The sequence below is a fragment of the Cygnus olor genome, chromosome 5 (assembly GCF_009769625.2).
Source record: "Cygnus olor isolate bCygOlo1 chromosome 5, bCygOlo1.pri.v2, whole genome shotgun sequence".
Classification (NCBI taxonomy): domain Eukaryota; kingdom Metazoa; phylum Chordata; class Aves; order Anseriformes; family Anatidae; genus Cygnus; species Cygnus olor.
The window spans coordinates 59,338,580-59,365,605 of record NC_049173.1 but is presented as its reverse complement, the minus strand read 5'-3'; the positions used below and the strand labels follow the sequence as shown (position 1 = coordinate 59,365,605).

At 43.7% G+C, this 27,026-nt stretch overlaps 3 protein-coding genes across 5 annotated transcripts in view; 1 reads left to right on the top strand and 2 right to left on the bottom strand.

Moving 5' to 3' along the window:
* The window catches only part of QSER1 (glutamine and serine rich 1), a 45,793-nt gene extending 36,906 nt beyond the window's left edge, over window positions 1-8,887 (bottom strand). Inside the window, exon 1 of one of the 2 annotated variants that reach the window (XM_040558739.1) lies at window positions 8,446-8,887. In XM_040558739.1, coding sequence (XP_040414673.1) covers window positions 8,446-8,678 — 233 coding nt within the window. In that variant the 5' untranslated portion in view covers window positions 8,679-8,887. The remainder of the gene's footprint in view (window positions 1-8,445) is intronic. The other variant, XM_040558740.1, reaches the window with a different exon arrangement.
* A 211-nt stretch (window positions 8,888-9,098) lies between these two features.
* The window catches only part of CCDC73 (coiled-coil domain containing 73), a 94,661-nt gene continuing 76,733 nt past the window's right edge, over window positions 9,099-27,026 (top strand). Inside the window, exons 1-3 of one of the 2 annotated variants that reach the window (XM_040558741.1) lie at window positions 9,099-9,314; window positions 9,600-9,714; window positions 9,914-10,059. In XM_040558741.1, coding sequence (XP_040414675.1) covers window positions 10,046-10,059 — 14 coding nt within the window. In that variant the 5' untranslated portion in view covers window positions 9,099-9,314; window positions 9,600-9,714; window positions 9,914-10,045. Of the gene's footprint in view, window positions 9,315-9,360; window positions 9,715-9,913; window positions 10,060-10,327; window positions 10,955-27,026 lie in introns of those variants that run through there. The other variant, XR_005820298.1, reaches the window with a different exon arrangement.
* PRRG4 (proline rich and Gla domain 4) lies at window positions 18,319-25,823 on the bottom strand. Its single transcript, XM_040558743.1, has 6 exons — window positions 25,486-25,823; window positions 25,210-25,325; window positions 22,049-22,212; window positions 20,786-20,834; window positions 20,281-20,416; window positions 18,319-19,593 (listed from the first exon to the last, which is right to left on the bottom strand). The coding sequence occupies exons 1-6, from the start codon at window positions 25,527-25,529 to the stop codon at window positions 19,365-19,367; spliced, it is 738 nt and encodes a 245-aa protein (XP_040414677.1). The 5' UTR covers window positions 25,530-25,823; the 3' UTR covers window positions 18,319-19,364.

Below are 27,026 nucleotides of genomic sequence, written 5' to 3'. Positions count from 1 at the left end.
ATCTTTCCTCACCTTTTAATTATTTTGGCACTACATTTGTTTAGCCTTTTCTCTTACCTTTTCCCCATGAATACTCTCTTTACCCAGTGTGGAGATAATAGCTGTAATTTTGTTAATTAGTGCTACTTCTCCCCCACAGAGCTTTACTCACAGTTTTGAAGACTTTTGCAACAGACAGTCACGGAGATCTTAGCACTTCCTCCAACACGCGATACTATTCTGCTGTCAGCAGCTTACTTTGGGATACTTGAAACTATTCTCAAGATCACCACAGCATTAACACAGTTGGCTGAGATACACACAAAAATATTTCATTAATTTTAATAATGAAATTATATTTCAGAATAAAAAAATCAGTATAGCTTTATCTGAAGATGTGGCTTTAGCCGCACCAGTGCCTTATTCAGCATTCAATTCATTTCAGCTACTGAGAAGCTTCACAACCCTTCTCCTCCCACCACTATTACAGCGCCGTAATTTGTGGTGTACTTGAGTATTACCTTTGAGGTACTATAAGAATGTCTGATATCCATTTCCAAATAAACCTTTAATTTTCCAATTACATAGAAAAGATAAAGCTGAAGTTGAGATGTTAATCACAGAAGAGATGCAAATACATATGTCCCTTCAACCGACAGAGCCACCTTAGGCAACATGTCATCATCACCACACCTCCAAGCACCTGACAGTCACGTAAACCATGAAATATCTTCTACTTTAGATTAACAAAACTAAGGCACAAGCACTAACCCACTCAGATTTACAAAAGAGGCCAACCCTCACAACCAGAAATAGAGTTTCAAACAGCTAGTACTGAAATAAGAGTAAATTTCTCAAGGTTTCACTAAGCAAGAATTTCCAAGAGTTCTAAACCTTTGAGAAGATCAGGCTTGGCAGATCAGAGCCACGGAAGAACTTGCACAGAATCAAGGCATCGACTCACCGCCTACATCTAGGAACGGAAGCCATAATATCCTTGTTCGTCTGTACAGCCCGCGATTCAAGGCGACTAGATAGTCTCCAAGTCTTCCAGCAGGCCTAGATGTTTGCTATATTGGTTCCCCCTTCCCACAACACACTACAAGGGTTAAGCAGCTCGTATGACCTCCTTTAGATTCAATAAAGAGGCATCTCTATGACTAACACCCTTTCTATCCCAATTTAGGAGGCGTACTCAGAGAAGATTAACATCATAAAACACAGCTGCAAGAGTCCTTTACATTAAAGGAAGGATCAGAGGGTGCTGCTTCCTACTTTTACAAGAATGGTTAGCATGGTCCTTGAACTTAGCGCTTACACCTCTCCATGAGTGGTCTCTTCATCCTAAAACAGATTGAAATTTACATTTTTAACCTTCTGAAGAGGACTATGGCTAACACATTGTCAGCAGAGTTTCAGTTCAGCTGAAAATACCATACAAACCCAGTTGCATGTGAATGCTTCAACTAGAAAGACCCACCCGGTTCCAAATTGTAGAAAAATAGTAAGAGCTGCACAGTATTTACTTTGAGAAGGGAAAAACATAACTGTATAAAATAAGTTCCCAAAACATGCCCCAAGTATTCATTTTATTTTTGACTTGCTAACTCTCAGGCAGATGTCTAAACAAAACAACTATTAATAAAGATCAAGATGGTACACACACATACAAGTTAGAAAAATCCTTTAATTGGTGGAAAAAACTCTATTCTCTTTAAAAGAGAATAACAAAAGGGAGTTTTCTGGAGGGGAAAAGATCAGAAGGAAATCCCAGCAGCTCTGAGGATCGGTAACCCCCAGGTCACCAGTTCCAGCAACAACTGAAAATATTTAACAAGTGCTTGCTGCTCAGCTGCTTAGCACATTAGTTCTCTGGGATCACCCTTTGTATAGCAAACGTTCACAATCAAGAAAAACCTAGCAGAAACACTATCCTTGGCAGACTCTGTAGAGAATAATGAAATGGGAGGAACATAGGAATTGGAGGATTATTCACTGCCTAGCACTGGAATTTTTGACACGAAGAAGAGAGAAAGTAAACAGGATGTGGTGTGAAACACTAAGTTGCCATATTTCTGAGAGGGATTTCCTGGTCAGAAAGAAGTGCAACATGCAACGTGCAGCACACGCTGGTACATTCAGTATCTCCACGAAACATCAGCCCGATTGCATGCACACTGCACATGCGCAGTGGTCATTTGTCTGGCAGGGTCTGAATGCTGAAAAGCTTTCAAACAAATTGCCAGACATCTGGAAACGCTAGACGAAGGGCCAAAGCCCTCAAACCCTTCTCACACAACACTGCTAGGTGAAAGAAGGCTATCTCCAGTGAAATCTAGACATACGACAGTCCTGTGTAATTCATACAGAGTTATTACAGAATAAATATTCCTTAGCATCCTCCTATGTAAATACTCTTACTCTCAGATAAGGGTGCCTAAGGGTGCCTTCTCCCTGCTCAGTGTAATTGGTTACCCTATACAAGTCCTAAGCAAGCATCAGAGGTAGGCATGTATAAAGAAGATGAAAAACAAGAAAAGCAATGTGGGCAAACAAAAGCTTGTCTAAACATATAGAGGTTCTTGCTGAACTGTTTTGGAATAAGAAAATACAAGCATGCATGTGTTCATGAATAAAAGCTCCTTGCCCCTGTTCACTTTAACCCATGGCCAGAGAGGTTTTGGGGACGCTAACTGTGAGAGCATCCACTCACCCATAATAGCCCATTCAGAGGAAGAAAACAAGAAAGTAATGAAAGAAGAGGTGGCAGAAAGACTAGCAGAAGTAAAACCAAAACCTGCGACATATGTCTGGTAGGATACGTAAATCTAGTACTTACTAGCTTAGAGCTGAGCCTTCTCTGAGCACGTTATTTCTTTTTTGCTTAAGCATGCTACGAATTCTCCGTCCTCTGTCACTTGCACAGCACACCAAGACCTGCCTTGCTGGAAAGGCCAAACGCTGTACGCTGCTCAAAGGTATTTTTGTCACACTTAAGACTACTCGGGAAGGTTTGTTTGAAGTGAGAGTGTTGATGCGCTGCCTTGTAATTGTATTTATTTTATTTTTAAGCATATGGAATAGGTAATCCAAAATGACTTTGTGATATGCAAAATTGTGAACGCTTTGACAAAATACAGCAAATCAAAAAATCCAAGGAAAATACACCCAATCCGTAAGAGCTCCAGTATTGTTTATAATGAATATAACCTAGTCATAGGTGATTTTTTCCTAACAGGAAAAAAGGTTTTTCTAAAAACAACCTCCCTCCTATGGCACCATCATGCCAGAATCAACAGCATCTCCAAAAAAAAAAAAAAAAAAGTGGGCAGAAGTACAGAAGCAACAATGGGAAAAAGTGGTTCTCTGGTGATATAAAGTGAACTCTTATACTTAAAGTAACAGGATGAAAGATAAGATACACATATGGGACCAAAAGACTTTTTGCAAAGGTGAAAGAATACAAAACCTCTTTCTTTCAGAACAACAACGTATTGAGTAACCAGCAGCGAAGCTCTCGGCTGCATGGGAAAGGGCTCACATCCGAAATATCGCTGCTGGTGATCTCGAGACAGGCCCAGTGTTCAACAACATGGTTACTTACTAAGCACTCCTCCTGGGGACCCTGGCAGCGGGGTCCAGGCGGGAGGAACACCGCAGATGGCGAGATGCAGAGACTGAGACCAGCACCTCAGCGGGGCAGAGGCCTAGGAGGCCGTGCTGCTCATGGCTCAGCTCCCCATTCCTTTGCCAGCACAGCCGCTGGATGCCCGTCTGTCTGTCGGCACAGGTAGGCCACCACAACTCTCCAGCTCAAGAGGAAGCCGCGTACCCTCTCGCTCGGGGTGGTCGTCTCACGGACGGACGGACCAGACCTGCTCCCCACGTAGCTGCCCAAGCATCAACGCAAGGGAGGAGGAGGAAGAGGACAGGCGCCCCGCCAGCAGCAGGGAGCTCACCCACCTCACGCACCCGTGCCCTTCACACGAGGCATTAACTCGCTCCTTCCGCGCACTGCCCTGTCACCATTTCTCACCACACAAATACTTAAAATGCTTTCCATGAAGTTGTTGTTACAGTCTTTGGCACATAATTTCAGACATGCCTATTTGGTTCGTTCTGAAACTTCAGCAAAGATTTTAAGAGGTGACCGTACTTCTGCGCCTGTGGGAAGCTGAGGGGCGTACAGCAAGGACATATTCGGCCTCCCTGTTCATTCAGTCTTCAACCCCATCCCAGCTGTCATTTCAGGGTGTACTGGGTACAAGTTAAAACAAGAAAAGGAAGAGAAAAAAAAAAAGACAGACAAAGGTTAGCGAGTCCCTGTAAAATACCTGTGCCACACCATGGACTGCTTGTGTTTTATTTTACACTTGTGTTTTAAACATTGAACCATGACAGAAAGCTTGGTAGTATTTAAAAGTGACGTAGCTTTTTATGTTTAGAAAGTTTATTTAATCCTTCTGTGCCTTTTTCTTTTAATAGCAAATGTTTTAAATGTATTGTTTATGAGCTTTAGCGTTCAACATCTGAAACACTACGCCATAGGGAAATGTGTTGAACAACAAACATTGTTTTTACCTCTCAGAAAATTTCATTTGATTAAAGTTCTACACTCTTCTATATTATCTGCGTTTTTTACCGTTTCTATAGCTATGCAGAAATCTATTATAATTTAAAATTGAGCCCTACCTAAATCGCAATTACCATACCGCTGTTACAACTAGCGTTAGCTGGACAGCCATGCAAAAATGTAAGTTAAAAATCGTAATAACTAAGTATTATAAAAGACTAAGTCTCGCAGTTACATAACTTTCCCTATGAACTACCACTGTAACTTATTTGTTGTATTAGATTAGCTGCTATAAATATAGGCCACATTTACTGACAATTGGTTAAGAACCATCTCAAATTAGATGCTATAAAAAAACATATGTTTGGGTAGGACAGAGATAGACAAAGACTGCCAGGCTACAAGAAACATCAGAAACCACAGCAGTTGCCATACAGTTCAAAGTAACTGTGACTGTCATTCCGTCACACACAACACGAGACTTAGGCCCCAGAGCTGAGGTAACAACCAAACAAGACAAGCTCCCTCCACCAGCAAAAATCCTTCACTGTATGAAAACCAAGGAGCCTCGCCAAGTCGAACGTGTACTCAACCAGAAACCTCATCATCGTTATTGCCTTTCTGATTTCTCTTTCCAAGTAATTACGACGGTCTCTCCAACTATTACACGCTCGCTACGTTTTCCGAACACCACGTCGTTCTCAAGCAAGTAACAAATAAGCGTGACAAGTATTCGCTACTCGATACAGGACTTTATGCTGTGCCACAGAAGAGGTGGCGTCAGCACCCAAGTCAGGTTTTCTAAAAGCCAGAGAGAGTTCAAACACGGCAGTCTGTCCGCGCGTTCGGCGAGAATTCTGCTGAGATGCTGACAGCCTCCCAAGAGGAGGGAGCACGGAGGACAGAAGCACCCCATTCAGCCCCCCTGCTGCAGGGCTGCTGTGGCTGCGCTGCCCGAGCACGCTTTTGAGGGGGTGCGATCCCTCTGCAGTTACTGCAACGGTTCCACTGATTTCCATCATCGCTCGTCCCCGTTTCGTTAACTTCTCCTATCTACTATGGGAAAAGTTATGTCACAGCAGGCCTGGTAACAGTGTCCTTACAATACTCCACCACACGTTTCCTTTCAGTTGATAGGAACAGTGCCATTGCACAGACAAAACAGTGCCTGCAAGAAATAAGGAGCAGGATAAAAACCAGATGGCTGAAGTTAAGTGCAGGACAACAGGAGCAACGCTTGCAGCGAGGAGAAATCATTTTGATGAGCTAAGACTCTGAACGTGGCTCCACACACAAAGGGAGCATAGCCTGCCACAACATCGCCCACACCAGCATAAATATCAGAAGAGAAGTGAAATGCTGTTATCTGCATCACCTGAAGGCTGACTTCTTTGCAGGCAAGCACCAGATGAACATGACACATGTTTTTTTAACTTAACATCAGGTTAATGCAGCTTCAGCTGTTGAGATGACTACCTGTCAGCCACAATCAAGAATACCATTTTTAAAATTGGGAAGCGATCTACAACATGAGCTGAAAGCGCTATCAGGGCACTCAGCCACAGCACATCTGCACCCTCACAACTTGCTGCCAGGCTGGTACAAGCCTTGGCAGTGACAGGCACAACTCCTGCATCCCAATCCCCCAGCAACTGCCTCCATCCACACTGAGACAAATATAATCAGCAGCAAGGGAACCAGAATCACCTCCGCACGCTCAGACTGTATTTAACACTGCACCGAACACAGTTCAAATTGTTAAATCTTACCGAAGACAAAATATTTTAATTCTTACTGAAATGAAGTGAAGCCCAAATAAGAACCCAGTACAGGAGAACTTCAAGCACGTATTACGTACGATTCATAGATTTTTTTTTCCTGCCATAGCTACAGTAACAAAAGAAAAGTTAAAACATTTCAGTCAACACCGTTAAAACATATCATTTAACAGCATCTACACAGCGTCGAGACAAAACTTTTAGGAAATGAAAGCGAGATCATCTTGACACTGCTTTCTAACTCACAGCAAAAATGTTGTTATACGAAGAACAGATTCAGTAATACCAGTGTGATTTTTCTGGTTAACAGGCTGACTTGTAAAGGCAGCAGGCAGCAATCCAATTAGCTTCTGCAAGGTACCTGTCTTAGGACTGCTCCCCATACAATTTCAATAAAGGAATTTCCCAAATACAAAATTAATATCACTTTAATATAGCATCTACTAAAAATACTTGTTAGATTTTTGAAAGCAGTGTTGGGTTGTTTTTGAACGTAGAAAATAATCATCAAGCATTTGTCTTTCTTCTAAGACCCTGGAGGGATCCACTCTTGCTGTGCACCACAGATTCTTAACTGACCTGGAAAATACAAAGCTTCTTCGTGGAACAGCTGACACGATCCTCCATAGATGCTGAAAACTGGCAAGAATGATACAAAAAGGACGTGTCACTGACTTCCAAGGAAGCCAACATATTAACATGACCAAAAGTAGTCCAACGATTAGGAAGAAGGATGAAAAAGAACAGCAGGAGACCTTATTTTGCCATGCAGGCAACTCTGAAGAGAACGAGGCAGCTTCATGGGGCAAGGTTCCGGCCAAGAAACTAACCCTCCTTACACTTCTGTCAAACAGGGAACCTGGAGCCTCGGGCTCCACACAGGGCCTATTATCTTCTTTCTTAACATCGGCTTAATTGTTTCTAAAATGCACCGTCTGCAATTCAAGAAAGATGACAATAAATTGGAGGGTACCCAGGAGAAAACTGCAGTAAAAAAAAAAAAAAAGCCTGGTAACAAACTTCAGAAGATTATGTATTTTTCTTAATAAGGAGAACATTGCACAGCAAGTTAATCAAAGTACCTAAGATCTGACACTTAGGAAAACACAACTTATAATGGGATTTGTGTGTTTCGATAAGACCCTTAACAAGATTCGGTGGCTAGAAGCTAAAAGTAGCTATCATCAGAGCGGGACTAAGAAATAAGCTATGGAGCAGCCCCTCGTGCACTTCACCAAGAACTGAGCGGAATTCCGCCTCACTGGAAGGTTTTGTCCGCGTGCGCTTTCTAAAAGTCGAGCTCCAGTTTCAAACACAGATCGAAAAAATAAATAAATAAAAACCCCTGCTACGGCCTGCGTTATGAAGAGGTCAGACGAGACGATTGCAACAGTCCCCCTGCCCTGATAATCTATTAAGCTTATCAGACAGATCAAAGCGCACGCCTGACCGCTCGCAGGACCCGGTGCAAAGTCAGCCCCAGGCACGCCTAGCCCGGGACCACCGCCGGCTCGCCGCGCTAGCGACGCAGGGGGCAGGCGACAGCAGAGCCTCCCCCCTTGGAAGCCGCTCCTCGTGCCCGGCACGGCCGCCGCTCGGGCAGCGCTGCGAAGCCGCCAAGACGCGCCGCGGATTTCTGCGCCTCCCGGAACTTCCCGGAGCTCTCGGCGGGCCCGGGGGGCTGCGACCGAGCGCCGGGAGGCTCGGCACGCCGCGCCGCAGGACGCGGGGCAGCCAGCCCGGGGGCAGCGCATTGTTCGCCGGGCAGCGCCTTGCCGGGACACACGCGGGGCGCTCCCCCGCCGGCCGCCGCCGCCGCCGCGCCTGGCGCTGGGCTCCCGGCCGGGCAGCGCCGCCTGAACTCTTGAACCCGCGCCGCAGCGCAACGCGAGCCTCCGGGGCGGAGAGCAGCGGCGGCGGCGCGCCCCGCGCAGGCAGCGGGCAGCCCGGCAGGCAGCGGGCAGCCCGCGGGGAGCCGGCCCCGGCCGCCCGCCCGCCGCGGAGGCCCGGGGCTGCCGCCCGCCCGGCCTCGGCCGCCCGCCCCGCTCGCGGCCGGCAGGCCCCGTCCCAGACCCCGGCCTTTCCTGCCGCAGCCCCCCGGCGGCCCCTCCTCACCTGGGCTTGAGGCTGCCGGCGCCCCGCTCGTAGGCCCAGGCGGCGGCGGGCTGCGCGGCGGCCGGGGCCAGGGGGTCGGCGAAGCTGGGGGTCGGCGGGTAGTTCCTGTCCATCATCGGGGCAGGGCGCGGGGCCGCGGCGGCGGCGGAGGGGGCTCCGCTGGGGCCCTGCGCGCAGGGCGGCGGCGGCGGGGAGCGAGCGGGGCGGGTGGGAGCGGCCCCCCCCCGCCTCATGCGGGGCGGGCAGCGCCGCGGCCCCCTCCCCGCCGCGGGCCAGGCCGCCGCGTCCCGGCCCCCCCGGCCCGCTCCGCCCTGCCTCCGCTCCGCTCCGCTCCCGCTCAGCTGCGGGCGGCGGGCGGGCGGCCGAGGGGGGCGGCGGGCGGCGGCGGCGGGGGCTGCGAGGCGGCCAGGCGGAGAGCCATGTCGGGCTGCTCCTTCCCAGGATGCACCTCCCCCGCCACGGCCCGCGGCGGATCGCGGGCCCCGGCGCCGCGGCCGGGGGGCAGGGAGGCAGCGGCCGGGGGGGCCGCCGGCGGAGCCGCCGCCAGGGGGAGGAAGAGGAGGAGGAGGAGGAGGAGGAGGAGGAGGGGGTGAGGTCTGCGAGCGGGGGCTGCCCGGCCGGGCCTGGCGGCGGGGCGGGGTGGGCCGGGGGGAGAGGCCGGTTTGGCGGCGGCGGGGCCGCGTCGAGCCGAGCTCTGGGGCTTTGTTGGAGGGGCCGGGGCGGGGCCATCTTGTTCCTGCCGAGCGAAGCGGCGGCACCGCCGGGCAGCGCCGACGGACGGGGCCTGCGCCGCCGCCGCGGGGCCGCCGACAAGATGGAGGGCGGCGAGGGGGCGCGGGGACACGGCGCTGGGCTCCTGCCGGCCTTCGGTGGGAGCCGGGGAGGAACGTGGGGGGGCGCCCCGCTGCTGCCGAGGGGCCGGCCTCGGTCCTGTCAGCGCGGGGGGGCGGGGGCAGCCTGCAGCCCTTTGCTCGCTGCCTCCAGCCGGCCTATGCCGCCCTGCAGCCTTTGGGGTTGGTCGTCGCGTTGATAACGCTTTACAGGGGTTAAATAATGTAAAAACGCAGCTTTTATTATTATTATTATTATTATTATTTTGTTTGTTTGAGAAACGAGCTAAAATCCTTGATCCTCTTCTTTCTTGTATTCATCAGGGCTTCTCAAAACACTTGTGTGCTCCCCGTTGCCAAGTCATCGCAGGCCTGGAGTCTGAATTGGCCAGAAGCAGAACGACCGGATGCTGACGAGAGGAGTAGACCGAAATGACATGTAAATACATACAGCATCTTAAGCCACCGGGCCCACAAGTGGCAAACAGCCACGTCTTTGGCTGCGTGGCTGTCGGAAGAGAAAGCATAAAGTAGGGAAAGGGGGGTGCCCACTGCGCAGACATGGGTGGGAAACGAGGGCAGCATCTACGTGGGGCTGGGGGCAGTGGGTGACTGGCAGCATCTCGCCTTCCCCGCAGGCTGAGCATACAGCGGCTGAGGCAGGCAGGAGGAGCAGCAGGGCACCAGGAGCAAGGATGAGGACTCCGAGCTGCGGAGAGGAAAGAAGAGAGCACCCGAAGGCGTCGACCTTGCTCTGAAGAGGAAGGTGTATGCTAATGATTAAGTAAGTCTTTTGAAGATTCAGTTTGTAGTACTCCAGGCAATGTCAAACCACAGGGTAAAATGAATTTTGCAGTGAAACACTGACGTTAGAAACTTTTGCCTACAGGTAATCAAATTAGATGCCCTCCCCCCCCTCCCCTAAAAAGCACAATATAAATTAATACATCAACACTTGAATGAAAAAGGGGAACAATCAATGTTAAATGAGAAAGTGAAAAGGTAAGGGGTTTTAAGAGGAAAAGCTGACGCTCTGTTCTTGTCATGCCCAGCTTCAAGCAAGGCCAACAATGGGAAGAAATCTGTCCTTGGAGTGAGAAGGAAAGGGGAGTGCAAGAGCAATCCGCGCCTGAGAGACTGAGCCAAGTCACTGAGAGGCCAGGGCAGAGGGAGGAGAGAGAAGAAAAGAAGCCAGCCAAAGACAGAAACCAGCAGAGTGAGTTTCCCTTGTGTTTGCATAAGTTAGCACCTGTATCGCTTGCAGCAGGAGAAGAGTGTGCATAGTGGGGTGCGGAGGCCTTTCCCTGGGAAATACAAGGGTCGCTGTTTTACATATGAACGAGGCCTGATGATAGAAAATGCCTCCAGTTTTATGCTAATGCTGAAGAACTTGTGCTGCTGATGCACTGAAAGTAGCCTTGCCCTTGGCAGAAGGACCTACCGTTTTTTCTTAGATTTCCCTGCAGGATGTCCGCCCATCTCCATTAGAATACCACTTCCACTTGAAGTTCATTGTTTGCTTCAAATGTCCCTGAGGAAAGACTGATACCTGTACGTAGGTGGAGCGCAATCGCTTTGCCACCTAGCTGTAGTGGTTGGTTGCAGCGTGTTAGTGTGGAGCTATTGTACAAGTTTCTTGCCACAATTTGCAACAATATGCTAATAAATTGTAAAACTACCGGTGTTATATTCAATTTTGTTCTCAATTAACGACAACCCGAACCTTAAAGTATACTGTAATGTTGTATGTTTTCATTACAGGTTATTTCTCTAAAGAGAAGGTGTAGATGTTAATACTGATATGTGACAATAAGATCTCTTTGCATAAGAAATTCCACACAAACATCCATTGAGATTTACTGTCAGGAGAAGAGATATGCAGAAGTTGTGGTAGCTGTTCTTAAATTTAGTTTCTTTTACATAGTTCTTATGGAGGTGGAGTAGACTGAGAACACCACCACTAATGTTTGTAACCACAAGGTAAAGTCAGTTTATCCAGCAGTTTGCATTTCCTGTGTCTGAGAGAAAATTTACTTCTCCTGAGACTAGCTTGTGAGATTTCTGCAGTTTTCTCATCAAACTGATCCCTGCTGCTTGTCGCCATCCTCTGTCTTGGAAAGTTGCATTGAAGTTTGCCCGTTTTATCTTTTTGTATCAAAAAAAGTATTTAGTAATGTTGTTCTCTGCGACAACAAAAGGGTCTGTTTAGAATAAGTGGTTTTACATTGTCTTCGTGTCTGTGCCACATGCACAGCTTTTCTGAAAGGTCTCTCAGTGCCGAAAAAATATTTGACAAATCCTGTTAGTTATGTATGTTATTTTAATGAGTGGATTGAAGTGTATATATTAAGGCGTGTATTTAAAAGTCATACTAGACATGTTCATGATTCTAAAAGTTGCTTGGAAATATTCTGATTCTTGCATTTGAAAGGAACGCTTCAGTTTCAAAAGCAGCTACTACTTGCTGTTTAGGGACTGACGTTCAGTGGGCTTTATCACATCCAGGACTGTAGTTCGTAAATGTTGAGTGCTTGTAGCCAGTGTTGATACTATATGTGCTTATCTCAAATCGAAAATTTAACTTAATAATTGTATTTTCTGAAAAACAAGCTAATGCTTTTTTTTTGTAAATATATGTATATAAGTAAAATCTTAAATTACAGCCCTGTAACGCAATCTGTGCATCATACCAGCCTGGAGCAGCACTGGGTTTCTGTTGCTCGTTCCTCTCCCTAAACAAATAGCCCCCACTTGGAAGAATAACATAAATCTTTTACAGAGCCCAAATTGTCATTTGATGATTATGAGCCATGTAGGCACAGATTTAGGTACTTAAGGTGATACTTTAGTGGGGATTGTCTCCCTAATGTCCAAGGAGTGATCTTCAAAGCTGCAGCATGTGCTGCTGCCTACAAGTATGGTGTCCCAGCAGGGATAGGATGCCTTAGGTGCTTGCTGACACCCAAAGGCGAAGGCCTTCCCTTCCCTTCCCTTCCTCCTTCCCTGCTCCACCCTCCTGCTCCCAGTGAGGCACTCTGGCCACAAGGTGAGCAGTAAATTCACTCCTCTGGCAAAAGAACATTTACCTTTTTTTTTTTTTTTTTTTTTCTTTGCCAGGACATTTTCATGTTAATTCCACTTAGCTGAGCCAGCTTGTTTTGCATCAAACGAGTGCTGGTTCAGGGCAAAGTGTAGTAGTTTGCAGCCAGAAGCAGGTGGGAAAGGAAGGAGACGACAAGCAAAAGCAGGAAACTTGCTTTTGATGATGAGATGTTGAGGTAGCTTGTGGCGTATTCAGTGCAGAAATCTCTAGGAGTGCTTGAGGCACTACCTCCACAGGCAGTAATGGGTTTCTCTGCTCATACTCTGGCTTGGCCAGAATCCAGCCAGCTCTTGCAGAACTGTGTTAGCTAATATAGCGGCCCCTCAGTGAAACATCCTTTCTTTCTTTCCTTTTTCTAATTATAAATGTTATAAATTAAATAACGTTCCTCTGTGCTTAAAGGCACTATCACTTTTAAAGGCTTCGTTTTATGTTTAAAGTGACCGTCTGCCAAATGAAATGTAGGATCAAGCTAATGGGTGGTTGGCAGTTTGGGTCACAATTTGTCATGTGATTTGATCATAATTAGTCATAAAATATGATTTGGTCATAATTAAAACGAATACATCAGACACCAGTCCAGGGACAGAATAAGGCTCCAGGTCATGCTTGGCATTGTTACTTACTTGTAACTGATTTATTTATTAACTTATTTGTTTCTTAGTGTGCTATTACTGCACACGGTAATGGAACAAAAATCAGCCAGTGTTTCTGTTGAGTGTGATGGCGTATTTTGCGTGTTGCATATGTACAGGCCTGGCCAGGCAGAAGGCTGCGTGGTCTGTCACAGCTTTAACAGTGCTGCAGATGTTAAATGCCAGGATAGCACCACTGAGGGACCTTGTGCGTGAGGCAGCAGGTGTTACTGAATGGGGTGATTCTTCCTAGGGCCTGCAGTTGCTGCCTGTGCTTTTGGCATCCTTTTCACTGCAGGTACAGCAAACCTAGCTCTACAAGGCTTTTCCAGTGTCTCTCTGTCCCCAGATGGCCTCTTCTTCCATAAAAGGCACTGCTTCTGTCCTTTGTCTTTCCATAACAGATCAGGCTTGGTTTTGGTCTTACCCAGGCTCTTCCCTCATGTTTAAGTGTAAGATAAAGAAATTTTTTATTTCTTGCATTAAGAAGCTTCCAGTTAAACTGTTGTTTCTGCAGCAAAATGCTTGGTATGCTTCAGGGCAATTTTTGATGGGCTGAAATTCATGGGAAAGAAGTAGAGTCAGATGGACGTGCTGACCAGCAGCTTCAGCTGGTGTTCTTTGGAGAAAGTAGTTAACAGCACAGCGTGCGGCTAACTCTGCAAGTCAGAGCTTACAGCTCGGTGGGTGAAAGTGGACAAAAGGATCGTATTTCGGTTCATAATAGTACTTTATTTTGGAACTAGCACAGCATCATGAATAGTTTGCTAATGTACACAGACATCGTGGTGCTTAGCTTTCAGTGGCTAATGCTGCTTCTATTTGTCAACAAAAGCTCTAGAAATGCTTAGCAGTTAGCCTTATGCAGGGAGAAGGAATCTTCAAAATTGATTGAAAACAGTGCTTCAGAGACTTGCAGACATTTTTTTTGAAAATGAATGTTTCAGAGATAGAAATATTAAAATAATTTGAGTTTATGTGATCAGGTGAAGTTTTTAAAAGTGCAGGGCAAAGCGGAGCTGGGACTGATTGTCTAACAAATTTCAAAATGAGTGCAGAATAAAATTTCTCAGCTTCTTTCTTCCGTGCTGAACAAACAGTAGGAATTCACTTACAGAATGTGGATGTAGCACCTTTGTGTGGGCTATGTGTAAGTAAAGATGCTGCCAGGCTGTGGTTGTCTTCAATAAGCAGCACTGAGTAAGCAGGTGTTATGCAGTAATAACACAAGCCTTGGTCAGGCCTATTATTAATCACTGACTGGTTGATGGCTGGTTTTTTTTGGTTGTGATTGTGGTTCTGACCAAAGCTGAAAATTGCAATTGCTTAACAGATAAGATTTTGCATTTAATTTGGCAGTTGGCCTCTTTAAACATCAAGCTAGATGCTAAGAAAGGTGTAAATAGGGAAGGAAGTGCTGCCTTTCAAAGAACATGCTTTATCTTGGAGCCTCAGGGCAAGTGCTCTTTCTTTGCATTTCTTTACATAAGCTCAGTGCCTTTACTTGATAAAAAGCTTGGGTGTAATTACAGACAAATGAATCTCAGTCTTCAGGAGCAGAACAAATGTTGATCTACTAAATCATGGTACTTCTGATGCTACAAGAGATGAATGAGCTGACAGAAAGCACACTGTACCAAAGAGGGGGAAGTCCCTGTTTCCTTCACCTTCGCAACCCTCCTCCTGATCATGTGGTTCCACACCTTCTAAGGCACCACCACTCACACTTGAGTTGATTTAACTCACCTGCTCACCAGAAAGCTGTCTACATTTTTGCTGGATGAGCACATTCAACTGATTTATGAAGGGATCTAGTAAGCACCAGCACTGGTGTAAGGCAAGTGGGAGAAATATGCAATGATAATGTAGGAAAAAAGAGAACTTAAAGCATTTGTTCTCAAATAAGCTCATGGTTTAACAAGGAGTATTTTATTTTAACTCTTACTGGATATTATCCTTTGTATTGCATCCAAGCTGGGTATTTAACATTAAATACTGGACATGTAATATTCAATACTTGTTTAGTAGTTATTGATATTTAGGGAATTTAACTGAAGCTGCTTAAACAACTTGAACGATCTCAAGTATTTCTCATTTCCTAAATGAAGCAAGTACCGCACCAGGACTTCATAGAACATAGGTTCTTATATGTTCTTAGAACAGGTTGTTCTAAGGCCTTTTCAAAACATGTGTTAAAATGTACCAATTTCAAGACTGAAGTATTTTTCTGATACTTTCAGGTCTTTGGCTTAATCAGAATGAAGCACCTAAGCCCCATCAGCTGTTTTCCAAGTCTCAGTTTAGATGACCGATTAAAAGATTCATTGGATCTTCAAATACAGGAAACTACTGTTCTGTGAGGAATTTTAACCAGCTAGTTCGGCTCATCTTGTGTGGTAGTAGCGGGGTTCTGTGCAGGGAGATAAGACTGACCCTACTCACTCTGGTGGAAGTTGTCTGAACTGGTTGTGCTACGTTATCAGCTGTACCTAGCTGCCCTCATCTGTCTTCCCTGCCTCTCTGCACAAGTTTATTCCCACTGCGCAATGTGTATCATCCCTTCAGGCTGAAGTCACCATTACCAAACAAGGAAGTTCTGCTTCCTGCTTTGCTTTTGCACACCTGTTCTGGTGCTCTGTCATGATCTTGCTCAGTTAACTAACCCTTAGAAGATGGGTATTTTTCTGCCACATCAGTGTGTTAAAGCTTCCCACCAAAGGTCTGGGGAAAGCCAAGGAAGATGGAAGGGTACACCACCTTGTTCAGTTGGCTTGTTTGTCTTGAGGACTTCATGTCCAGTGACTGCTGTTCACAGTTCAGAACCTTACTTCATATTTATATACATCAGATGCTTAAGTGAACTAGAACAGTGAAGTAGGAAGCTTTTGTCCAGAGCAGAAATTAGCAATGTTAAAAAAAAAAAAAAAGCTTCTTCCCCTTTGATAGTTGCTATATGCCATAAAGAAGTATGCTTGCTGTTAACAGCTTCGCAAAAAGAAATTCTAAAGGGTTTTATCCATTTTTTCTCTTTAGTAAAAAACAAAAAAAACCAGCTTAGGCTGAATTAGACTTTGTTTGGGTTTTTTGTTTGTTTGGTTGGTTTTTGCTATGATTAGCCTGTGCAAATGTTTATTGGAAATTGTTTTTGCAAGATAATAGACTAGCAGAGTTTTAAATGTCACTGCTTCTCTCCCACCAAAATGCCAGCACTTAACATCAAAGTTGCAATGAAAATATAACTAGCGACAGCTGCATTCAAAAGGCCATGTTAGATGGGTAGAAGGAAGGTTGAAATACAGTGAAGTCACAAGAACCATTTACACAGGTCAAGAATGACTAGAAACAGTCAGAAGTTACTGCTGAATAAAGAACAGCATATTGGGGAAGGCGTGCTTAACATTTTTGAGAGGAAAATGTGAAAGTTCTTGACTGTGAAAACTGTATAGTGGTAAGTTTCTATGTGACAAGAATAAATTAAAAGACATTTACAGTGTAGAAAGAGCAAGCTTAAAGTGCTCATAGATGAGTTTCAAACCCGGTGTTTCCTTCCTGTTCTTCACCACATGGAACAAGTGAGGATAGCAGCAATAAAACTTTTGTTGCAAGATGAGACTAAGTAGAAAGGTTGCCTTTTTTTTTCTTAAAGAAGGGAAAAAATGGCTGTAAAGGAACCTGTAGTGTTGATCAAAGTAATCAAAAAGAATTGATAATGGCCTCCTATGGATAATTAATGCAGCTTATTCAGAGCTAGTAATGTAGAAAAAGATGAAGGATCTTCCTGTGCTTTCCAAATGCACTTTTTGAGGGCAGATCAGACTCAAAAATCCTGGCTTATGTAAGTAGACATCATTAAGACAATAGAATAACCTATAAATTAGGTTTGGGAACAGCATTGTGGTAAATAATGTAGTGTGTTATATTTTTTTTTTACTACCTGAAGTAATCATTATTTCATTTTTAGCTCCAATCCCAGTGCAGTTGAAGTCAATAAAAACCTTGCCATCAACTTCTGTAGGACCAAAATCAAACACTTCAAGACTTACATTTTCCTAAACTGCAGAGGAAGTACGCTTCCATGTGGTCCTTTGTTTTTGCTCCTCCAGTTTTTTACACACACACACACACAAATGCTTATAATACTATTCGTCAGAGGATTTGAGAAATGAAATAGTAGGCTTTCTTGTGTCACTGAAGCAAAAAAACAGGTAGGGCGACTTATTTTTCAGTTGACAGAGTTGAAGATTGCTTTTTTGACCGTCAGTTATTTGCTCTAACTAATAATCTATTCAGATTTCTAAAAGGTTGCATGCTGTAAACTAGTACGATGCCGAAAGGACAACATGAAGTAAGTTTTGAAAATGGTCCAAGGTGATAGCCAACACCATTTAAGTACTGGTACATGTTTAAACCTGTTCTGCGAGAAGCAGAATTAAAGTACTGCATAACTTTTCTCAGTGTTTCATTTAGACTTCTGGTTTTATCTGTCACAGCAGATGTCTGTTAATTTACTTAGAATCCACTGCCTTTCCTGCCAGCCCTTGAAAAATAAGTCCTGAAGGTCAACCCTGATGATTTACATCTGTACACAAGCTGGATTAAACTTGCTCCTGCTTTGCTCCTCTAAAAGCTCCTCTAAAACTACCTCCTCCACCCACCTAAGGAGAGTTCTATTTGTTGTTTTCAATATTCTAATGGTAACTACATTTTCAAATGAAATGGTGTGTAAAATATGGAAGTGTGGCAATACTTCTTAATTCACAAGACATCATGGTCTACCTCTTCTTTATTTTTCCTGTGCTACCCCGATGAGTAAGAACTTCTAAAACAAAACAAGATACAAGGTAAGCATTTTGACATAATGAAAGTAAAAGCAAAACAAACAAACAAACAATCCCATCGACTGCTTGGGAAATTTTTCCCTATCTAAGATGAGGTAAGTCTGTTATGTTTAATTTAATTTTAAACTTTGCTCCATATTTATGATGTACAGGATGTGTCTTGTAAATTGATACATGTAACCACTATTTGAATGTCAGTCGCTGCATATTTTGAATACCCTCAGGGTCTAAACTGCAGATTCATTGACTAATTTTGAAGTGTTATACTCTACAGAAGTATATAAAAGGTGCAGTTTAATATCCATGCTATAAGTTCTTTTAGCAGTAAAGTTACTCATCCTAGGTTTGTTTTTTTTGTTTGTTTTTTTCATTATATGAAGGTCAAGATCTTTGCTTGCATTGCATAGAATCACTTGCAAATGAGTTTTAGGAAGAGCAGAAGAATCAAACTTCAAGTGATTAAGTAGGTTTCAGTACAATTTCTGTAGTTTATTTGTGATCTTGCCAGCTGCATACATCATTACATAAAGCAGTACAGAATCTGAACTTTTACAAGCCCTGTGAAATCCCTCTCCTTGAAAGTGCTGCTGTCAGTCCCATTTAACTAGTATGTTTGTGTCCCAGGAAAAATCTAGAGAAAAGCCTGGAGTAGTTTGGCATATTATTCCAGAGACAAAATGTCTCTTCTTCCCCGATTTATATACTTAGACTGCAAGGGGAACATTATCCATGGAACCTGTGTACTTTCCAGACAAAGTATCCTAACCATAATTTTAACAAGGGACAAATCTCTAGCTATTTGCTTAGCATCCCCCCCAAAAAGAGTGGTAGTACACTAAATACCATGTTGGAGTATCAAAAAACCTTTTGATTAAAGTATACTTTGTCTGAGCAGGTAATGTGTCATGCAATTAATGGTTCCTCTTCATCCAAAATAATCACAAAAATACATAAAATTAAGTAGTGTTAACCAGCAGTGTCTAAAACAAACCGATGTATTCCAGAAGCAGTAAGATATTTACACTTGATCAACTCATGAAATAATGTTCATACTCAAATCTATTACTAGAATGAATAGAAAATTACACAGCAGTAAAGTGAATACATCAAACAATAAAGTAGATTTCTTAGTGATTGAAAGCATCAAGTCACAAAAATGGTTAGTGTCTATAAAACCAATTAAAATACTGTTCCTTCTAAAGAAACAAGATGAAACTATTAATGAAACATCAATAGTATGATGGGATGGCTCAAAGTGCATGTGGAAGAGTGTAACAGTACAAGACTTAATCCTGATACATTCCCTCATCTTAGCGCAATAACCTCATGCAAAGAGTTGTCCTGCAGTCTTTGCAACAGATCACTTCTCCCAAATGGGATTTTCACTTGCTCCTAGTTACGCTAAAGTTCTTTCACATTTTTGTAAACTGTCTTGCAATATGCAAGGTAGCGCACTTTAAAAAAGTATGTTATGCTTCAGTAATACCCCCTCTCTCCAGAAGGAGGGTTGTAGCTAAGGGGCAGGGAGTGACATGGACTTTTTAAACACCCGTGCCCCTTTTGGGGGCCCTGGGTAAGGAGGTGGTGGTACATCGTGCTGTCCATCTGAAGTAACTGCTTGCTCATAAGTTGGTAGTCCTGAATCATCAGTTCTGAGAGGAAGTGGATTTAAAGAAAATTCTTCATGCCTTCTGAAGATGCTGGTAGAATTACGTCTTCTACTCCTTACATAATCCAAGTACCTAAACAAAGTTAACAGCATTATAAGTAGCAGCTTCCGTTTTAATAAATAGAAGAAAGAATATGAAGTCTTTGTTGTAAAACAATAATAAAAAAAACTACCCTTGCCTTTAATGATCATAAACAACAGAATCCAAATACACTCCTCAAACCACAGGGTAAGAATAGTTCACTAATGGGAAATGGGTGGGGAAGAGAGAACAGACTCCTCTTGTATTCTTTTGAAGTTTAGGATGAAGCAGGGCTGGAGAATTGATAGAGAAGCATTTCCTCCAACCTACCTCATTCCACATCTGAAGCAGGTTAGATGCCATGAAGTGCATACACTCTACTTTTAAGAGCAAATTAGAACACACTTAGACTTTCCAGTGTAGGCCCCAACCTATTAAATTGATTCTGTTTTTAAGTAGGGGTATTTTGGACCCAAGAAGACACACAAACACAAAAACAGAATTTGTGTCAGCTATGCAAGTGCTGTTTTATGTTTTTGTGTTACTAATTAACTTCAGTGAAACTACTTACTGCTAGTCCTCACCTAACTTTGCTTCCAGGAAACAGAACTAGAGCTCCCATTGGCTTATCTGAGAACGCAGTTAGACCAACCAACGATGGTTTTTAAATTCCACTGTAAGAGGCCAAGGTGGATTTTTTACTTTTTTTTTTCCCCTCTAAGCAGTGAAGTTCCTTACCCTGGTGGTTGCCTTGATTTGCATCTACTTTTGCAGCAGTAGAAGATAAGCAGTCCAATTATGACTAACATTACTCCAGCAACAACTAGACTGATGAGAAGTCCTGTAACGTTAATCTTTTGTGGTGTTTCATTACCTGAAAATAAAATATTGGTTATTTTCAGATAGGGCTTTTCCCATCTACATACTCTACAGTATACACTATGAAATATTAATTTTGCTGTGCTATAAAGCTGTTTCCACAAATGTCTGGTGTGCTCTGAGAAGCCATAATATCAGTGCAACACAGTTCACGTTCATCTTAAAGCAGAGGTGAGTAGATATTCCCTTTTCTGTATGTGAAACTTTTGAGATGTCTCTCCTCCAGTGCCTTCCAAATACTTCTTCACATACTTGTGACCCTGATCAAATTGTAGATCTGCTAACTGGTGTATTTTTAAGGAGGTACTGTTATAACAAATATAAGACATTGCAATATGAGAAAAGAATAAAAAAGATGACTTACCTGTTTTTATTTTAGGGCCTTTAGTTGAATAGTCTTTCCAGAAATCCATCTATAAAAATACAAAGGATGAGATTTATAAGAAATCCATAATTGGCAGTCTTGAGCATTTTTAAAAATATGGTACTGTAGGCAAAATTTAACAATGGCATAAACAGAAGCAACTCTTGATGAGGGATTTGTACTTGCTTATCCCATCATATTTATGTCATACATTCAAATTTGCATAAAAATTACAATTTCACAAAGAATAAAATGCCAGTTGGTGAAATATTGAACTGCATTTAGCTGTCTAATGTTACGTTGCAGAGACATTGCTGCCTGCAGAAGTTAGCAAAAATTGTGATACTAAAAATGGTGACAGTTAACCTTTGTAATCCCTACATAAAAGTATCAATGAGGCAAAGTCAAGTTCTTAAGATTCAGACATTTTCATAAACAGAATTTGAATTCATATGAACTAGGAAAAATAGGATTCTTCAAGAGAAAAACCTTTATGTTGCGTAACTACAGTGCACTGAATGTGTTTAGCCATAATTTCCACTTTTGCTATCTAGCAAAACTCCAGAAAGAGTCTGACTTAACATTTTCATCTTTTCCTTAAGGAAATGATAGCAATTGCAAACTAGCATTTCCACCTTCAGATTAGGTGTTCCTTGCTCTTTCTGCAAGTTAGTGCAGAGCACATCTAGGATCATGAAGAGATTAGTGCTGCATGCAGCAAGAGCCAGTCTTCAGACAACCATTACGTTCTATTACTGGGCTGTAAAGTTTCTCATTTGTTTTGTCTAAATAATATTTTTTTCCAAGGTGCATATAGGTAGCAATTTAAAAGATGATGCTACAGGAATACTCAGCAATAGCTGAACTGTAGATCTAGCTTGCACTTATAAAATGCTTATTTGGCATTAAATAAGGATGAGATTAGCCAATTAATACGTAGGGCATTTGGAACACATTCAATCTGGGTGCTGAGAAGTTACTACGATTCTGAAATGCATATAGGTATAGCCACAAGTGGTACTTCTGAAGTCTCATTTCTGATTGTTTGTGCAGAATTGGAGCCCTTATCTCAAGTCTTTAAGGCAACAGTACATATGCAAGCACATTCACTGCATATCAAGTGCAATAATCATATCTAATTTGGGCCTCTACTACTATAAAATAAGCAATCTTGTTTTACTTTCTGTAAAAATAGTATTTAAATACAGTAATCATATATTCAATAACCTCCTTCAGTATATATCAATTTGTTCGAATAACTACCGTTTTATCAGGGTCTTCAAATACTTCTCTGGCTTCTTCATAGCTGCACAGCTCTTCAAAGCATTCTCTTTCCAGGTTATCCGGTGTGAATGCTTCAAAGTCAAATTTGTTGTTCAGAAGACGTCGTCCAATGAATAAATTGGCCTCCTTTGCTGATGTGAACACTAGTTAAAAAAAAAAAGTGATTTAAAACAAGTTAAGAAGGCTACATATAGTGTTTTTAAAGAGTGGTTAATATCCTAAAGGGACTATGTTGAGTCAACTTCTTCCTGTAGAAGTTCTCTTCTTCTCAGCTACATACAGGAGAAAAAAACATCAAGCTCTCCTCCTAATATGTTATTTGTTGCTAACTTTTCCAATTACGCAATATAAAATGGACATATTTTCTTCTCATAAAGCATTTCAGCTATTTCTTATAATGGCCAAGAGAATTTGGTTCTCAAGACAGCAGTTGGAAGTTCAAGATTTAGTATTATCCCTTCTGGGATGTGGGCATCAGTTTTTCACTGGAGCCTTTGAGTACAAAGCATAGTCACAGAAAGCAGAAATCCAATCAGATCGAAACCCAGCAAGATTCTGACCTACTGGAAGGGAAAGGGGAAAAAAAAAGTCATCTTCTTTCAAAATAATCTTCAGAATACATTTATCAATATTCAGGTGTCTGTGAGTTCCAATGTTTGTTTACAGACTAGATTTTAAATCATGGCTGCAGAGTCCTATTCAGTTCTCTTTTTACAACCGTGGCAGCAAGTTTTATGTAAAGATCGGCATATTGCCATGCTTATTTGTTTAAAATTAGTCCATGATAGGAATTTTACTGGCAGCAGGCATTTCTGAAGAAATTTAATTCTTTTCTTCTTTTGTGCTTATTACAAGCCCTATGAAACCTTGTGGAATAAGTTGTAAGGTAAGATTCCAGAAGAGTTAGTGAAATTGTAGAAGGCTTTGGAATACAGGAATGCATTTTCTCACCAGGCATTTTTCATAGTCAAGTTTTAGCCTGTTCTTGCTATAGCTTCTTTTAAGAAATATCATCTTTATATGACAAAACTAGTTTTCTGGCTTGGCTTTCAGTGAAAGCCTAATCTGTACTCTAAGAAATCCAGACTTCAGTTTAGTAAGATGACTAGAGGATTGTTTTTGCAACTGTAATTCAGAAACAGCATTGTTACATACCAAGCCAGACAGATAAAAAAAGGAGATGAGATTCAGAATAAAGTTATTCAGCTATGAATTAGCTCTGTGTTCTTGTTTGGCTAGATTATCATATCATTCTGGAATTTTTATCCTAATAGTTACTATTAGATCTTGCAATGGTATCTCAAAATATTTTGCTCTCTGGAAACTAAGAAAACTGAAGTATAACTTGCATATTGGTTGTTTATGCCTTTGGTATTACAGTGTATTCAAGAAATATTACAGTATGTATAGAAGGAATCATATGCACGTGCACACACTCATGAAGGAACGCAAATCTGTTATTTCAAATTAGTTGCATGAAAATCTAAGCTTAAAATATGTATGCTGTATCTAAGAGTAACTAGAGAGAAAGGACTTCATCCCTTCCTCCACCCCCAAAAAAAAAAAAAAAGTGGAAAGGGAAAAGAATTTCATGGAAATAAATATTATCAATATCTTGGTTCATTGATTGCAAATCACATAGGACTAGCTTAATACTTCTGAAACAGATCTTTGGTTTTGTTCAGTAGTGTTTCATACCTTACTGTGCAAGTGCTATTAGCTATACTTCTGAATTAACTTAGATAATTGCTGCATTTTAATGAATGTGAAGTGCATGATGAGGCTGCCTGGAGAATAGAGTAGAACCTAGGACCCCTTAATCCCAGTGATACAAACTCCTTTTCTCTCTCAGAGCCTTCATCCATTTACCTGTGCTTTTTGTCACTTTGTAGGACATAGTCAATGTGCACCTGTCTCCACCTCCAAATTACATATGATTCCATGATTAAGATAGTATTTGAAGAATGAAACATGTGAACTTGAATTCTCTGCTATACATGAGGGAACTGGATGCAGTTCTGCAGTTCCTGGGCCATAGTTCAACAAGATGGTAAATCCCGTTTTAGCATGCCTAACATTTAATTAAAAATGCATCCATGCAATGTGCTGAATAAAGTCACTCTAGTGGTAAAAGAGGCTCAGAAAATGCTGAAGAGGTAACCTCCCAGGGCAGGTACCCCATATTCTTGGCAACTGTTCTAGTTGTTAAATTATTGGATAAAAGAGACGCCTCTCACTTTCCAACTTTGTCTTAAAAAATTGAGAGAACCAAGTCTATTGCCAGAAGAGGGTTCTATGCTGTGAACTTGGAGGGTAGAGGCAGCCTGGCAGCTCTGTGTTTCGCCCCAGAGCAATATGGTTTTTAATGAATAACCCGTATTCAGCATTCTTCTGCTAGCTATGTTTTCTGATCAACCTACTGCCCTGAAGGACTTCCCTGCTCAATGTGATGGCTTTTGCAAGTCTGTGTTAAGGTTTCTGCACTCCTTATTCACTGAGGAGACTGGGCAGCTATCTTAAAAATTCCTTTGTGGAGCCCTGACACTTAAATGTTAAGCATCAGGACTTAACTGTGATGGCTCAACATCACAGTGATTGAGTCCTTCTTGGAAACTAAATTTGTTTTTACCTCCTTTCCACCTCCCTCCTTCCAAAGCAATATCAGCACTATATTTCAAGGTGTTGTAAGGGATCTGGCACTGAGTAAAAAAAATGTCTCAAACACCAAGCAAATAAACACTTTAAAATATAAATGAATTCTAGATATACAAAACTATGATGTTATGTGCTCAGATAGTATCAAAGCAATACTGTCTTAATACAGATTTCAAACTTCTGAAATTTTGACATTTTTCTGTTAATATCAATGACAATAATGCAAAGATCTAGAAAACGCTCAGTTGTCCCAAGCTTCACTTACTAATGAATCTGATACATGTATAATACTGATACCCAAATTATCACACATTTCATCAAAAGGGATTCAACTATACTAAAATTAAGAATAAAACTGTACAATATGTTTATGAAGCACAAGAGCATTTGCACGCATTAGAAGAAAGTAGTTTAGAAATTAGTAGGAGAAAAACTAGATACAGTTTTACTTTGGAAAGCCCAAAATCACGTTAAAAGTAAGTTACCATCTTTCGATTCCAGGTGCTTCAGGTCATTTAATTTCTCTGCGCAGTGCGGAAACGCAAACATCATCGGGTGGAGTTGGCACAGCAGTACCAAGGCCACAAACATGGCGGGGGATCTGTCAGACAGAAACTAACGTGACTTCAGGAAAATGACAGCGCAGTCACTCCTCTGAGGTGTCAGTGATGAATCTTGAATGAATCCTACAAGTGAAGTCACCTAACGCAAGTACCTACACGCCATTTGGGCTAATGGTTCCCTAGAAGAAAAATACCGACCCAAACTGGTCCTGCGTGTCTCTGAAGTTTCCCTTGCATAACATCCGCACGTGTCAGCGGGCCTCAGGCCGCAGCAGCGCAATGCCCGCTCTCCTCCCGGGGAGGAGGTCACACCGCGGCGGTCACACGGGCTCGGCGGCCACGTTAACGGGAGAGGCCTCTCACGGGGCGCCCCGGGACGCACGAAAGGACCCCGGCTGTCGCTTCGAGAGAGAAGGCAGGCCCCCGGCGTGAACACGCGTACAGGACCCGGTCTGTCAGGAGAAAGCCTCTGCCCCCCCCTCAGGGTCCAGCAGCCCGCGCTCCCCTGCCTGAGGCGACCGCCGCAGCCGAGCCCCCGCCCGGCAGCCCGCACTCAGCCCCAGCTCTTCCGCGGGACGCCCGCGGCGGCACCCCAGGGACCGGCCGGCCCGCGGCCCCCCACCCCAACGGCTGTCCGGCCCCGGGGGCGCTCCCCTACCTGCCCTGCCGAGGCTCCGGCGGGACGGCGTCTGCCGGAGCCGCCGCCTCGCCGCCCCGCAGCGATCGCTTCCTGGAAAGGGCGCGGCCGAGGGGCAGGGCCGCACCTGAGCCGCCGCCCTGCGGGGACCGGGCCCGGGGCGGGAAGGGAACGCCCTGAGGGAAGGGGCGCGGGGCGGCTGTGCCCCGCTGTGCCCGGCTGGGGGGGCTTCGCTTCGGGGGCTCTGGCCGTCCCCTCGGCTGACCTGACCCCCCGTGAGGACAAGGTACGAGTAACTTCGTCCGCCGCTCCTGGTTAGCGATTGACCCAGAGAAATCCCGTCGTCACTTTGAACGCTTTTTGCTGTTGAAACCAGGGTTGGGGAGAAGTTCTCCCTGCTGGGTTGATGAAAATGCTGAAAACTGTGTTTGGCTCCTCACTGCCCCGAGAAAAAACCCGCTTTAACAGCGGGGTACCAGCTTAGAGCAAGCTGTGAGGTGAGAAGGGTGCCCGGGTGGCAGCGCACCCTAAAACTTGTTGCTCAGCCACAAGCAGCAACTTCTTGAACAGCAGGCTACAGCATTTTCATCTTAATTAGGTCTTTCTGACCAGGTAGGGAAAATGAACCAGCTTAAATTTTCTGCCTGCCCCCTCGGCCCCCCTTTTTTTCCCCTCACACTCATGAAGGTAACTCCTTCCCACCTGGGAAGCGGACGCGTTGCTCCATGTTGGATTGCTCCATGATGGGCTCTCCATGGCTTGCGAGAGGCAGGCAGCACACACCTGCTCCCAGGGCCCTCCTCCGCCCTCCTTCCCGGCCCAAGGAGCAGCCTGGCACGGAGGCGAGGTGCAGACTGACCTGGTTGTGGCTATCGGGCTTCTGCAAGGCAGTGCTTTGAGTTCGCTCTAAGAGCGTTTTCTCAAACAGTTTGTGGTGTTTAGCAAGGACAAGAAGCGGTACTTGAAAAGCCACAAAGGGTAAGGTGAGAAGGCATTTAAGAAAGTGTTCTGGTAATATTGTATATGGCAACTATGTTCAGTAATAAATTGCATGCCAAAGTAACTTTTGGGATATGGGAATGGAACAATTTTGCTAGCAGGA

Coding starts and splice junctions, on each gene's coding strand:
- PRRG4 (XM_040558743.1), bottom strand. CDS start 25,529: ATGTTATGCAAGGGAAACTTCAGAGACACGCAGGACCAGTTTGG. Junction 20,417..20,785: donor AGGCCCTAAAATAAAAACAG/GTAAGTCATCTT, acceptor TTTTATTTTCAG/GTAATGAAACACCACAAAAG. Junction 19,594..20,280: donor AAATCAAGGCAACCACCAGG/GTAAGGAACTTC, acceptor AACTTTGTTTAG/GTACTTGGATTATGTAAGGA.